The sequence below is a fragment of the Hyaloscypha bicolor genome, assembly GCF_002865645.1.
Source record: "Hyaloscypha bicolor E unplaced genomic scaffold K444scaffold_42, whole genome shotgun sequence".
Classification (NCBI taxonomy): Eukaryota; Fungi; Ascomycota; class Leotiomycetes; order Helotiales; family Hyaloscyphaceae; genus Hyaloscypha; species Hyaloscypha bicolor.
The window spans coordinates 38,731-53,427 of NW_020194544.1; the positions used below are offsets into that span (position 1 = coordinate 38,731).

Consider the following 14,697-nt stretch of genomic DNA (forward strand, 5'->3'; position numbering starts at 1 on the left):
GTGGTCATGCGTGTTGAGGATCAATACTTGATGGCACTTCAAAGGCAGGCATTCCATGCGGTTTGGGTTTACTGCAGCGAACAGCGCCATCAACATCCAGCCACTGCCTATTCACCATTATATCTATCATGAAGCAACCAACCAAGAGCCTTGATACCATGAGGAAGCTGGTCCTGCCTCCCTTGAGCCGTGAGATCCAAAAGCTGATTAGTAACTAGCAACCCTTCAACTCCCCTCTCGTACCCCGAATACGTGTGGTACACACCTCCCCGCGGTCCAATAATAAACACACTCAACCCACTCTGCTCACCCCTAGTAAAGAACAACTTTCCTTTCTGTTCAAGAGATTCCTTGTCCTCCCAATTTGACATAACAGGCGCAACGCTCTCGTCATTCGTTGCATGAAAGTGATAATTGAAGTCACTTCCAAAGGAGGAGTACCACGGCATCGTCCAGCCCATCCTCTTCTTGAAAGCTTCGATCTGCTCAAGTGGAGCGCGGGAGACCATTGCAAAGGTCGTGTCGCGAGAATGCAAATGCTGGAGATACACGGGGACGTTATCAGCAACGAAGGAGCACCCGACGCAACCTTCTTTCTGATCGGGACCCAGCATGAAGTGGTATATGATTAGCTGCTTGCGGCCTTCAAAGAGATCGGCGAGAGTAAGAGGTCCATTGGGTCCATGGAAGGAATACGGCTCGTCCACTTTGACGTGGGGGAGTTGGCGGCGTTGTTCTGCGAGAGCGTCGCCAGCTTTGGTATATTCCTTTTCCTTTTCGAGGAGGAGCTTGCGGGCTGAAACCCACTCTTCGCGTGTAGTATTCTGTAGGAAGGTTAATTTTGACTCATCAATTGGGGCCGAGGTTCCTCACTTGGAAACCCATTCTTTGCTGATGGTTGAAGTGTGGTGTGGTCGAATCGCGAGGCGACAATTTTGTTGGAATATGAGTGCAATGTGTTTGCTAAGTCGATGATGGTCTGTTTGCTGGAAGAAAAACTTAGACGGATAGAACATTGAAGGAGTTTTATATTATTTCCAAGTCGGCAAAGGATAAGGTTGATCGTTCTTCGGACTCTGTACGGACTCCGCTTTCTTCCTGCTTTCAAAGCAAGCTCCCATTTTGACGCCGGGCTTCATAATCGCAAGTACGAAAGTTACTAGCATGAGATTTTGTTCCCCTGTTCATTGCTTGGGCGCAGCGCGATGGGAGTTCATGGCTGGAGGTGAACCCATACAAGGTGTGCGTTACACCCAGAGTTCGGCCGTCTTACGCGTACGTGACGCGAAGGGGCTTAGGAGAATGACGAAACCCCTTACACTTGGTCGCGAAACCACGTGAAAGGCGGGGATGATTACTATTACAGGTCTCATCTTAAGTAAGCATATCTGGCTTGCATGGCATTATTGGACGGCCATATAACATGTACGGCCGTAGAGAGGCGCCCCTTGTTGTGTGCTTGTCAATCAAATGAACAACGAATAGACTCAACTTGAATTATAATTTCTAGTATTGATCAAGAATGGAGCGCAACTTAATTGTGCATGAAAATCCCAAGGCTTGTGCCGTTCGAACTCCCGTGGGCCGTGAGCAAATAGCAAGAGACACAAGACCGAATTCTCAAGGGTGGTTTATACTGGCATCGTGCTTGATCCATACGGAACCAAACACTTCAGAAATTTAAGATTTGAATTATTGGCTTGCGAGCCATACAAATTATGAATATCAGTCTTCATAATAATAAACCGTATGGGGCGAACGGGGCGAAGATCTCCGTCCCTCGACTAACAGAATAGTCGCCGAACTTGTTAAGATTGGCTGAATTCACTCTGCCCTGAATCGCGATCCTATATTTCCCTCCATTTCCCTCAATACTCCTATATGAACTCTTTTGCGTACATTTCTGCAGTCGCAACCTTGGGCGTGGAGAGTTTCGAGACCGCATGCAAAACGCACCTCCATAGCAAGCTTGAAACCCTCGTCAGCGTTAGACAAGCAATTTTGGCAACCCATTCCCTGATACGATACCCGCCATTCGTCAGGTGCATTCGTGCTATCAAAGCAACGTGTTCGAGCCGAAGATGTCAGTCACCTTGAGCCTGTAGCGCTACCATTTAAAACGCCCAGGCAAAACCACTTCACGAGGCCCAGCAACAGCCAATAGTGAGACCTCTCTGCCGGAGTTGACAATTGAGGACGTCAAATTGGAAAATTTGGCTTGCGAAGGACCTCTGGAGTGGTTCCCGTTTGGAGAAAGGGAAGAGGCTGCCCATATGACTCCTGAGACGAATCGCGTCGAAACAGTACAGTGCGATTGGATTTCCACAGGGGACAAAGTCCGAACAATAGTAGTGCTAGAGCATCCAAGACCTTGATTGAGACTTACCAATTCCGAGTTCCGAGATTTCACCGACTTCGAAAGCAAGATATCAAACGGTTGTTGGACCGGAGTCCGGACCCTGAATTTTTTTTTTTTTTTTGGCTAACGGCCTCTCAATTAGTCACCACTACAGGTTTCGTCGATATAGCTTCGAAATTCAGCTTTCCCAAGGAGTCAAAATTGCGGACCAGGGTCTCGTCGTACTGGGGCCGCATACGTGGTGGGAGACCTCGGACGGCGGGATGCCAAGAATAATCCTCAAACGCCGAATTTCATGGGACTGAACAGTTCGTTGGACGAAAGAAGACGATGTATAATTCTTTAATAGAGTAAAACATAAACCAACAGCTTATCTCTGGCGAGATCTAACAATAATTAATAAGCGTCCACCATTACTAGAACCTCTTTCACTTCAATGGAGGTTGGCACAGCACGACGCAAAGTTGCTGTACCACCATATAGGACAACTCGGGTGCCAAATTGAGCCGCAAGAGATTGTTAAGCAGTTTGTGTTTGAGCATGTACTGTACTTGAAAGCAAGAGCTACTGTCAACTCGGAGACTTTTTGGGGAGTATTTCCTGAAGAATTTCGAGCAGTAGGAGAATCATTTGTCTCACTAACAGACGCTGTCATCGTGACGGAGATTGGGAATCTCCCAAATACACGGCAGAAAACGATAGGTAAAGTTAGCAATCGTCAATAAATCAGCGACTCTACTGGCTCTCAACTGCACTCATTATCTACGGAACCAGCGTCAAAACTGGAGAAAATATTCTACTCAATTCTTTCTTATGCACAAGGTGCGAAGCCAATTTAGCTGGTGCATTCTTCTGGACTTATGTTCATCACCGCTTGAAGAAGCTCCACGGGAAATCGGAATCTCGCAACCTCTACCATCTTGCACATCTAATCCAGCAATTTCTTCAGTACTTTTGTTATCGCACGTTCACGCCCTTCTTTCGGCCTTCTGCAATTTATTTGGACTTCGTGCCACATCATCAAGCCCAAACAACTGACACAAAAGCGGGCAAATGGGGTGATGACTTAAAGTCCAATTAATATCTAGCTAGTTTTCACATCTCAATGCTGACAGTAATACTGAGTAGTGATATCGAACAGTGATATCCCCCTTGAGTTCTTTGAAGTTGTTCCGCCTTCCGTTCAAGTCGCCAAGTCCGTCCAGCCAATACTGTACTGGCCTCCTGTTGATTGGTTCTTGACATAGTCACGAGTCACCCTCGTGCTGACGTGAATGCCGATTTTCATAGTCTTTATCTCAATTCGACTCTGCACTCTTCCTTGAACCTCGACCCCTTTTGTCTCACATTTCTTTCAAAATTCACCTCCCTTCAAGAGTAGCTGCGGAAGGGTTCTGCCATGCGTGATCGACCTCGAATCTAGCCTCATTAGGATGGCAGTCTGTACGAGCCTAGCCAAATTGAACACGTTGTAAGCGCAGATTCGGCCAATGGTCAGACAACATTCCCACTGCCCTGGCAATGCAGCAACGGCTGAATCGTAGTGGCTGACCACATCCTTGCTGACTGCCCGTGCTCTTCAATTAGCACTCCGTCAATTGGCGTGATCTTCTTGAACGATAACCTCTCACCTTCGGACCCAAGTAGCATTAGAACTCAAAGTCCTTTTGTAACACAATATATTGTATTTCCCCCCTGGTTTCATTCTTGACTTATGGAGCCTCCACTTCAGATTGTGAAAGGCGGGGATGGTATCTTGCGGGATGTCCACGATCGGCCGATGATTGTCGTCTTTAACGCAACAAAGAGTGATCTCGGTGCCATTAAAGGTGGTGGCGTAAGTCTTGCAGCAAGCGCAAGTGCAAAATGTTCACCATTCGCATTCGTGCATGAGGATGGACTGACGAAAGAAGACGGGGCGGCACGAGCTTTGATACGGACTCATGTTATGCGGGATCACTTCAGGCGAAAACGAGAGAAGGCAATTCAAAAACGCCAGTCCGGACATTTCGACGCCGAGAATCCTAAAGAATCCATTCCAGCTAGCGTCCTCTGGGCTGATGACCCTTTTGGGACTTGCTCGCTTCCGCCTCAGCCATCTGGGATCTTAGATCATTTTGCACAGTATCCAATCGAGATGACGCCTCGCACACACCAACTGGTCAATCACTGTAAGTGCACTGATTAGATAACATTTTCAAATGGCTCAACTGATTTGGCAGATGTCACTATCATTGCAGGATTAGCGCAGCCGGGGGCGTTCAACTATATGTACAGTTTTGCCGCAGGACTGAGGGATCAAGCATTGTTTCACGTGCTGCTACTAACGTCGGCACTTCACCTGTGTTACTTGACGGGGAGAGTAAACTGGGAAGAAACTGGAAAAGGCCCGTCGACTGAAATTATCTCTCACAAGCTCATAGCCATCCAGAAGGTTAATGAGAAGTTGCGAGATTCCGCTACGGCAATCTCTGATCAAGTGATTCATGCTGTTACATTTTTGGCAATGGCTGAAGTAAGGTCCATCTCTATCTAGCTTGGAAAAGTCGCACTAATTGCATCTGCCAAACAGAGTGTGAACTGCTTGGGGGGAGACAAAGCCGCTGCAAATGCTCATTTAGACGGCTTGAGTCGGATGGTAAAGGTCCGCGGGGGACTAGAAGCTCTCGACCACGACATAGTACGCAAGATTTGCCTGTAAGAACTCCTCAGTCTTCCAGATTTTAAAATGCTCTTTCTCACGTAATCAGCGCCGACTATTTGTGCTGTGTGGAACATGACCAACAACCACGCTTCAAGCCCCCTCCTTCCGGCAAAGATACAGACCAGAAGGAGCATGTACTTCGAAGAGCTCGACTACCTTGGCCGCACATGCAAAGAATTGAATATTCATCGATGGTAGAGGTGCCGGCTGGGTTCCAATGTCTTCAGACTCTTGTCCACCTGGACGACGAGTTTATTAACATCGTCCGCAGCATCGAAAATTTCTGTGTAGTCTTTCGCGAGGTGCATTCCTCTGGTGACAAACAGACGTTGCGAGTCACAGACTTTGATGCCACTTCATTACGATATCGCCTTCTATGCATGGAATCCGCTCGGCGATCAGCTACTCACGAAGAATTAATTGGCGACGCATGTCGTGTTGGAGCGCTGGTCTTCTTGAAGACCGTCTTCGACCAGTTCGGCTGGTGGGGTACGGCACACATCGTGCGGGGACGAAGACACACGACTATTCTCGAGAAGCTCAAGGTTTATCTTAAGAGGATTGATTCTAGCGTGGATGCTCTCAAGACTGAGTGCCTGGAGCTGGAGCTGTGGTTGACGTGCATGGCAGGCTTGCTACCACTGCAACACATTAATAAACTGTGGTTTGGCTCTTGCCTCGAGGTTGTGGTTACAAAGCTACGTCTCAAGAGCTGGGAAGAAGTGGAGGCTGTGCTTAGAAAGTTTCTTTGGATTGAATGGATACATGGACGGGCGTGCAAGGCATTTTGGGAGGATGCACAAAGAGGTGAAAAGCAGGCCATGCCGGGAGTCTTGTCATAACACAAGGTTGTAGCGAAAGGTCTCTTGGCTTGCTTCAATTCTAAGCCATCACCACTCACTTCTCTCCTCTAACTAAGGCCCGTTCCAGGACGGCTCATGTGATTTCCTCATCTCAACCAGTGCTCCGTTAGAAGATTCTCACCTGGAGATCGCCAACAACTGCCCGAATAACAAGCTAATGTATCGCAGCTTGAGGATGATAGTTGTTCCACCGCAAGCAATATTTGCCATCGGAGTTGAAACAAGGGGCGTCAGGAGCACCATAGCCGGACGGACTGCTAATTGTCGTGTTGAACGCCGTCTGTGTGTCGACCAAGGCGTCGTTCGCTTCGAGATTCGCTGGCTTGAAAGCAGCGATACGTGTTGGCATCTGCGAGTTTCAATTGGCGACAACAACCTTGAGAGTAGTCACGTTGAATTGAACTATCAACTGCGGTGACTTGTCTGTTACTACGCAACTATAAGCGTGCTCTTTTGGACAACAAAGTGGGTATGGGAGACTCGCGGGGGATGCTAAGAATAGCAAACTTTCGTGCTCCACTCGAGTACAAGGACAGGAGACAGGGAAGTAGTTATCCAAGTCCCTATTTATCCACGCGTCTTCTCCTGATTGCGAATACGTGTCACTTACATCGTTGACACCAAGCCAGACGGCAAAGAGAGAGCTTTCAGCGGTCCATGGCGCATATGTGGGGTGTGTCACTGTGGTTGGAGATTCTTGGTCCAAAGCTTTACGTACTCTACGAACGAGCGTATAAATCTGGACAGTGTAATTTGCATGAGCATGGTGGTACTTACAGCCGTTGCACCAGCTGATGCCAGGTCGTATGTCAGGGTTAACGAAGTGTTTAGTTGGGTGGTGAGGACTTCCGGCAAAGTCTTGAAGTCGAACATACTCTGGGCAGGGTTGCCTATCGGATTGGATGCCGAGGATTTCGTGCCGCTAATGCTAAAACTTGATGAGCTATACGAATCGCCGCTATCCCAACATCATATCAGCATATGCTCGACAGCCTTTAATATTAGAATAGACACTTAAAAAGAAAATATAATTATATAAAATAAAGAAAGTAAAAGCTTATATAATTAATTAAGGGAAATAATAATAATAAAGCTATTAAAATATTATAATATATATAAAGTCGCATATAATTACAAGTTATATAATAAATACAATAGCGGAATTAATATAATAGTTAAAGGTTTAAAGTTTAAAGAATTTTATATATTAGAAAATATTAAACTATAAAATAAAATAAGGAAAATGCCTTAATCTTTTAGTATTATTTTACCTAAATATTTCGGCTTAGCTCTATTTTATATCTATTTCTAATATTCTGTTTTTAGTAAATTATACTATTATATTAGTTATTATAATAAACTTTAAATATTATAAATATTAATTAAAGAAATTAATAGTCTTTTAATATTATAATTATATTACTATTTATATTATAGGCTTTAGGCTTATAAATTATTAAATACATATATTATTAGGGCCTCTTATTTAAAGAAAGCTTTTCTAAACTTTATAAGAGAAATATAAATTAGTTTTATACTAAATTTAATACTATAGTTTTATAACTTACTAATTTATTTTATTATTTTATTATTTATTAATAATATTTTATAAATATATGTTTTTATATTACTTTATTTAAGTTTTATATAATAGTATTTTATATAATTCTTAAAGTAATAAGAAATTATAGTTTTTAAATTAATATCTTTTTATTAAAGAATTTGTAATATTTTTTATAATAAGCTTTTTTAATTAACTATAATAAATTTGTTGCTAAATTAGTTTTAAAATAACTAATAATTATAATTATAACTTTTAAGAAACAAAAACAAGTATAATAACAAATATATTTTCTATTTAAAGAAATTATATTTATAAATAAGAAGAAAAATAATATAATAAGTTAAAACTCGCTTTATATATTTAATTAAAAGCCTTTAATAAATTATATTATTATATAATATATCTTATTTAATTATTAAAGCAATTATATATTATTTAAAGAATTCTATTTAGTTAATTAAACTGTTAGTATTATGCTCTGCCGCTTTACTGGGAAATTTAGCGTCACGTGACCGCGATAACACATACGGCTGGGGCTAGTATTTAGAACACCAAGCTCCCGCACTTACGAGCTTCCCTCCTTAGTTTAGAATTCTCGGAATAGAGCTACTCTATCTTGCTTTCCAAGCCCAGAGACCCGGTCTCGTAATAATTAGTCTTTTTTATATAAAAGCTTAACCCGTAATAACTTCTTATATATAAGTCTTTCTTTTATATAAATATTTTTTATATTTAATACTTTTATTAAAAAAAATTCTTAAATAAATCTATTTTTAATATTTTAAAAGCTCTAGAATTTGAATCTTATTTGCTATTATTATATCTATATTATTATTAAAAATACATAAATAATAATTTTTATTTATTTAATTTAAGCTATTAAAAAAAATTAATAATAAAATACTTCTTTTAAATAAAATAAACTTCAAATAAAACTTGAGTTATTAGAACTTCTAAATATATATAAAAGCTTATATATTTTATTTATTTATTTATTAAGATTTAGTTAATATAAAATTATTATAATTAATTGGGAACTAGCCTCTATATTCTTTCTTTTATTACAAACTTCAAAAGTAAGTTTATTTTAAGTAAAGGAAGATATAATTTTAGATTATGCTTTTATATATAAATAAGCACACATGGAATTATATAAGCTCATTCGAAACCTGATTAAAAGGGCCCGAACGAGCAGGAATGTAAACCTTACGTCCTTGTTACTCTTTCCAAACACATTAGCTTACGACGGAGATAGGGGGCTGTTCCACCTCTCTTTAAGGATTTTACCTCACCGAAGGTTCCTTCTTCATTATTGACACCTGTTCATCGATAAAAATTTGATTAAGCCGACGAAGACCTCGCATAGCCGCGAGAGACCAAACTCTTTCCGAGACAGAACACCTTGCTCACGTTTTATCGTCTCTCCGCCCACACTGAGGGCCGCAAGATCCTACAGCCATCACAGAAAGCTCTGAGACTCAATGAACGAATGTCTACGATTTAACTACTGAAGATACATGAAATCGCCAGACCGCCTCAACCCGTCATCCCCTCCTCTACAGTTGTGCTTTCTTACCCTCCAGGCCCCGCCTCCATTTCCGGGATTGTCGGGCCCATATAGCCAGGCGCATGGCTATCCCTTGGCGTGCGGCTGAAATTCGATTCGTAAGGTGAGCCCGGTGTATCGCTGACTGGAGGCGAGCCAGAGAGGACGCCTTCTTTGTTCTGGACAGAGTAACCAGCGGTTGTTCCTGAGTGCGGTTGGCTCACGTAACTTCTCCGCTCTTGCAGTGGATAGGGATTTGCTTGCTGCTGGAGTGCTTGCATCTCTTGGCGATATTTGCGTTGGTTTCTGAGCAGCAAGAAGACCAGGAAGGCGACCAAGGCAATCACAGCGATGCTACCGATCACGATTCCGGCGGTTGGGCCGCCGCCCAATCCGCTCTTTGTGCTGCTTGAAGTAGCTGTCGATAATGTAGAGAGCGCTGCGAAGGTTGAGGAGGTAGATGTTAGTGGTGAAGAAGTTATGAGTGGGCCACCGTTACTAGTCGTTGTGCTCAGTAAAACCGATACCCTATAGCCTATTGCAATAGCGCAGCCATATCCTACTGATCCACCTTCGTAATTATACGTCGCGCAGTATGGTAATGTGGAGGAACTAAATAAGGGTAAGTCTCAGTCTCTAACACTCGATATTTCACTAACCAAACCAGGTTCCCAATATTATTTTGACAATTAGCATCGCATATCGACCCTAGGAGGTCGAAACATGTTGTGACGATTCCGGCACAGCTAGTAGTCGCGCAGCAACCAACGTATGTACTCTCGGTTGCACAATAGAAGTTACTGCCGCAGCTCACTGCTGAAGCTATTTTCCAACGCGAAAATTCAGCGAAAGACTCCTATACAGTCGAGTTTGAGAATATTGAGACACGGGATTTTTTATCAAACGGGTTTCCGTACCTGCATTCCCCCCAATCCAACCACAAATGGGATTCTGCTGGTTTGTGGCCCTCGCCTTTAAATCTGTATTGAAGGTCCCAGTAGTAATAGTTGGCACATTGTCCCAGCCCAGAGCTGAACTTTGTAGCGTGGCCCAAGTTGGAGTAGGGGCGAATTCCAGTGCGTTTAAAGTATCAAGAGCATATATAAGAAATATAATAGACCACGGGGAAGGCATTGTGTAAAAGCATTTATAATTCTTCAAACTTCAGAAGGCATTCTGCTTAGGCGAGAGTCTCTACTGTATTGGAGAAATAGTTAGTTTTGTACTCCCAACCCAGCGTGTGGTGGTGATACAGGAGTGGCTTGGAGCATCAAGCCCTTGCGGCCAAACGCGGCCCATGAGTATCAATTTGCCGACCTCTTAAAGGTAGAGGAATTGTCACTGGAGCTCGCTGTAAAAACTTCGCCTCTCGGTATGCAAAAGGCAATCGAATCATGGCAGGGTGATCGGCGGCAGCTGAGGAGCTGCAGGGTGAAAGACAGCAGCTGAGGAGCGGCAGGGTGAAGTGGTCTGACTAGTCTGACCAACCGTGATCGAACGTGGCTGATTTGCCCCACCTTTGTCGGGACTTTCCATTTCTCGCGGCTGCAGGCTCTGAAGATGTGATTCGCAGCTTCTTTAGTCTCACCATGCGCGAGCCAGCTGCTTAACGACTAATTAAGAGCTTGTGCTTGCCTCTGACAGCTGCATTTCCAGTATCGATCACAGAGCCAGATCAGCACTCAAAATGAAGCTCTCTCTAAAAGTTTGCATCCTTACCTTTGCTTCTTACTTTTTCCTTGTTGCCCAAGCAGTATCTTTTGTCCAGGCTATCTCAACCTACCCACAACTTTCCAACTTTACAAGCCTCCTTATTTCAAACCCTGGCCTCGCGGAACCCTTCTATTCAGTCTCTTACTCTGCACCGCAGACAGTCCTAGTTCCGGACAATAACGGTAAGCTTATTCCGAAACCAAATTGCTATCTTTTTGTTTGAGAGCTCAGAGCCCAGGAGTATTCTGGGAACTATCACTCCTGTTCATCTTAAGAGCTCGGCTCCTTAGCCCCTGAATCCCTTCTTACAAATCAGGAATTATATATACTTACTCGGCAATAGCGTTTCTAAGCTTCCAGGAAGTTACTGGCCAATTATTCGCAAACCAGCCATACATTTATCTACAGAATATTATTAACTACCAGCTACTAAATGGCAACCTTACGTTCCAAGACTTTCTTCATCCAGCAGGTCTTACCGTACCAACTGGACTTACAGGTCCAACCTATAATAATAGGACAGCAGGAAGTGCATTAATATCCTCAAGTGCCTCAACTGGGAACTATAATGGCCAGGTAGTATTTATTGCTCCAAATACTATGTCTACTAGCTTTAGTCCCCGGAAATTGGGCTCTACCGAAGCCTATGTGCAATCGGGTCTCGGCCACCAAGTTAACCTGACTATAATTGATGGTATTTGGGACAGTGGAATATTCCAAATTATAGATGGGTATTTGCCCCTGCTCTACTATTATTAAAGCCAAAGCTTACGGACTAATAGCTTCCTAACCCTCCCCGAGATTTGCACTCAAACAATCCGAGCATGGGGTCTCAAATCCCTTGATTTCTCCCTCAACCGTACAGGCCTTTCATCAGTACTTGACCATTTGAACAATGTCACATGTCTAGGTCCGAATGACCAAGCATTTCTGCAAGCAGGTAGCCCAGATATCAAGGACAATATCACTGAGCTTGCTTCGGAATATTTAGCCTTACATACTATTCCTCAGCCGTTATACTCGAACTTCCTGCAAGATGGCCAGACTTTTATGAGCTTGAGTAATGATACGATCAGGGTTACGATCCAAGATGGAGCTATATATTTCAATGATGCGAAAGCGATCCAACTGAATGTTCTGTAGGTGATCTATTCAATTGAAACATCGGCAGAGTTTTATTTTCGATCAATTGACTGACTAGATCTCAGCACAAATAATGGTCTCATGCACGTGCTTGACCGGGTGAGTCATCCACTCTAATGATCTCCAACTTGTAATAAATACTGATTCAGAAACAGATAATGTCGCCCTTAGAGAGCACAAGTGCCAGTCCATCCACAACAGAGTTATCCTCGCCTACTACAGCAGTGACAGTTACGGCAACTCCCAGCTCTACAAACAAGTCATCGAGCGCTTCTCGAGGTTTGACACTTGAGCCATTGGGCTGGAGGATGTTTGAGGTTTTGGGCTTTATCTATAGCTACATTTTCCTAATCCTCTAAAGCCCTCGTGGCCGAGATTAATAGGGGATGTGATTATGAAGACTGTTTAGTTAGTAATTAGCGCTAGTGAAGGAAGCTGGGGGCAGGGCTGCTTTCAGTGTGAGAAAGAAATACTCACGGTATCATGAATCAATATTCTCCTTCTGAAGTTCTATATGGGGTTAGTAAGCTTGCTGCTCTTGCTCAGGCGCTAATCAGCCTCGGCTCACCCTCGGCTCAGTCGACTCGCCTAAGTAACCAAAGCACCCTGAGTGCCCTAAGCAGCTCACCTGAGCAGGCCTGATTATTCTGAACAAGATTAACTATATTGGCACCTAATTTGACTTCCTACGTTTTAGCGAATTATACTTAATCTATCCTCCGTTCTCTCATATCATTTTTGTCAAGTTTTAACGAATGCTTCGCTATCTAATAGTATATTAAAAAATAATTAAGGCTAATTAATTAGAATTATAATGCACGTAAAGATCGCAGAGTAGGGAGTTGCATTGAATGGTAAAAGAGTTGATTGAACTAGCTAGAAAAGAGCTTGAGTGAAGTGTGAAGCTTCAGGAAGTGCACAGATCCTGACTAAGCAAAGCGATCGCGCTAGCCCTAATTCAGTAATTCTCACTGCGATATATCCCCCAGAAAGGTACGATATCGTATTCTATCTGTTCTATCTAATCAGAGAGCTTTGAAATGGCGAAAATCGTCTGATATATGGGTTTTGCAGAGCCGCATTAATATTCCGAACTAAATAGGTTTAGTATATATCGTTTTCCCAGATTACCGAATTCCAGGAGAGCCCTATATAAAGCCCCCCTTTCTACTAACTCTAGAGCCTCTAATTAAACTGCTTTTCTTTAATATCTTTCTAGAGCTCTTTTCCCAAGCTTCTAATTATTGCAAACATGGCTTATACTAGTTCCACTTCTTTTTATACTACTATTAAGTTAATTCCGGCTTATAAATCCAAGATATTTTTAATCTAAAATAAGTTCTTGCTTTATCTTTTACTAACTTTAAATAGTATTAAATAGCTTGCAAGTCTGCTATAGATATAGCTCTTAACTATTAATATAAAGCTTATATTTAATAGAATATTAAGGTTTAGATTTCTATTATATCTTTTAATACTTCTAGTATTTCTTTACTAAAAGTAAAAAAGGCTATATTAAAACCTTATATTTCCTATCCTATTTATACTAGTTCTAGAGAGATCTCTTATATAAGTTATTATAAGTTCTTTATACTATTTCAAAGCTCGTTTTAATTTAATATAGTCTTTTCTATTCTAAAGAGTAAAAGTAATAGTTATTACTATAATATTATTAGTAGAGATTCTTATTACTAGAAATATATTTCTGGTTATTTTTATACTACTATTCCGATTTCTTATATTTCTATTATATAGCTCTTTTTTACTAAACTCTCGATTACTAAAGATATTATAAGCTTCTTTTTCTTAATTCTCTTTATAGATTCTAATTCTTTTAAAGCATTTATTTATTTTTAGGTATTCTATTTATATTATATTTGAGATTACTAAATTTAATAAAGAAAATAATAGTAAGAGCTCTTTTACTAAGGCTTAGAAGGCTATTAAGAAAAATAAGAAATAGTCTAATTAGATAAAGAGCCTTTTATATAAGCTTATTAATACTATAATAAAGCGCTTTTAAATTTTCTACTATTTAGCTTTTAAGTTCTATTATTTTAATAGATTTTATAAATAAAAGATATAAATAAAAGCTTCTTTTTATATTATTTAATTATTTTTGTTTTTATTCTAATATTCTAAAGATTTAATAAAGCTTTAAAGTTCTTGAATTTAAATTAAAATAGATTTTTTATAAGTTTATTTCTTAGTATATTATTTATTTAAAGATATATAATTTAAAAAATATCTTTATTATACTTTTAATATAACTATATATTCTAAATATTAATATAATAAAGCTTTATAATAATTCTTTTATTCTTTCTAATAATTAATTAAATAATTTACTTATTATTATAAAATATAGTCTATAGCTTTATAAAATCTAAATATAAATCCCTAAATAGCCTTTAAAGGGCTATAGCTTCTTTTATTATATAAGCGATTTTATATATTTCTAATTTAATTAAAGAAATAATTATAGTATTTTATTAAATAGCTTTTTATAATATTAAACCTCTAAATAAAGAAATTATATATTTATAGCTTAATTATTATATATCTAGGTTATTTATAAATAAAGTATTAAATATAATCTATAATTATATCTTTTTATATTTCCTATTATATTAAATTATTAAAAATCAGGTTTTAAACAGGTATTAGAAAGCCTAATTTATAGTTATAAAGTATTTTAAAATAGGGTTTATTAAGAACTAAAAAAGTACTAAAGTAATAAAAGCTATATCCGGTTTAATTATAATTATAATATAAAGTATTATAATCTAATTTTTTTCTAATATA

At 40.3% G+C, this 14,697-nt stretch overlaps 5 protein-coding genes across 5 annotated transcripts; 2 read left to right on the top strand and 3 right to left on the bottom strand.

Annotated features, from left to right (window-relative positions):
- Window positions 1-43: 43 nt before the first annotated feature.
- K444DRAFT_309217 (DUF899-domain-containing protein) lies at window positions 44-1,024 on the bottom strand. Its single transcript, XM_024871795.1, has 2 exons — window positions 874-1,024; window positions 44-824 (listed from the first exon to the last, which is right to left on the bottom strand). Exons 1-2 carry the CDS (start codon window positions 883-885, stop codon window positions 108-110), a joined length of 729 nt encoding a protein of 242 aa, XP_024741028.1. The 5' UTR covers window positions 886-1,024; the 3' UTR covers window positions 44-107.
- Window positions 1,025-4,020: 2,996 nt separating this feature from the next.
- On the top strand, window positions 4,021-5,947 carry K444DRAFT_583572 (uncharacterized protein). Its single transcript, XM_024877831.1, has 4 exons — window positions 4,021-4,530; window positions 4,582-4,874; window positions 4,932-5,056; window positions 5,110-5,947. Exons 1-4 carry the CDS (start codon window positions 4,074-4,076, stop codon window positions 5,903-5,905), a joined length of 1,671 nt encoding a protein of 556 aa, XP_024741029.1. The 5' UTR covers window positions 4,021-4,073; the 3' UTR covers window positions 5,906-5,947.
- A 133-nt stretch (window positions 5,948-6,080) lies between these two features.
- K444DRAFT_641063 (carbohydrate esterase family 16 protein) lies at window positions 6,081-7,392 on the bottom strand (the record flags this gene model as incomplete). The annotated part of the gene is made up of 5 exons (XM_024884563.1): window positions 6,081-6,275; window positions 6,357-6,665; window positions 6,704-6,884; window position 6,939; window positions 7,350-7,392. 5 exons carry the CDS (start codon window positions 7,390-7,392, stop codon window positions 6,081-6,083), a joined length of 729 nt encoding a protein of 242 aa, XP_024741030.1.
- A 2,195-nt stretch (window positions 7,393-9,587) lies between these two features.
- On the bottom strand, window positions 9,588-10,203 carry K444DRAFT_609260 (uncharacterized protein). Its single transcript, XM_024879541.1, has 2 exons — window positions 9,954-10,203; window positions 9,588-9,858 (listed from the first exon to the last, which is right to left on the bottom strand). Exons 1-2 carry the CDS (start codon window positions 10,168-10,170, stop codon window positions 9,596-9,598), a joined length of 480 nt encoding a protein of 159 aa, XP_024741031.1. The 5' UTR covers window positions 10,171-10,203; the 3' UTR covers window positions 9,588-9,595.
- A 520-nt stretch (window positions 10,204-10,723) lies between these two features.
- Window positions 10,724-12,009, top strand: K444DRAFT_521605 (FAS1 domain-containing protein; the record flags this gene model as incomplete). Its single annotated transcript, XM_024874137.1, has 4 exons — window positions 10,724-10,931; window positions 11,093-11,480; window positions 11,532-11,888; window positions 11,958-12,009. 4 exons carry the CDS (start codon window positions 10,724-10,726, stop codon window positions 12,007-12,009), a joined length of 1,005 nt encoding a protein of 334 aa, XP_024741032.1.
- Between the last annotated feature and the right edge of the window lie 2,688 nt (window positions 12,010-14,697).

What these genes read in the sequence shown, in the direction of transcription:
- K444DRAFT_583572 (XM_024877831.1), top strand. Translation starts at nt 4,074, where the DNA reads ATGGAGCCTCCACTTCAGATTGTGAAAGGCGGGGATGGTATCTTGCGG. An exon ending in ACACCAACTGGTCAATCACT is followed by an intron (nt 4,531 to 4,581) that starts GTAAGTGCACTG and finishes CTGATTTGGCAG; the next exon opens with ATGTCACTATCATTGCAGGA. An exon ending in CATTTTTGGCAATGGCTGAA is followed by an intron (nt 4,875 to 4,931) that starts GTAAGGTCCATC and finishes TCTGCCAAACAG; the next exon opens with AGTGTGAACTGCTTGGGGGG.
- K444DRAFT_609260 (XM_024879541.1), bottom strand. Translation starts at nt 10,170, where the DNA reads ATGCCTTCCCCGTGGTCTATTATATTTCTTATATATGCTCTTGATACT. An exon ending in TTGGATTGGGGGGAATGCAG is followed by an intron (nt 9,859 to 9,953) that starts GTACGGAAACCC and finishes GTTGGAAAATAG; the next exon opens with CTTCAGCAGTGAGCTGCGGC.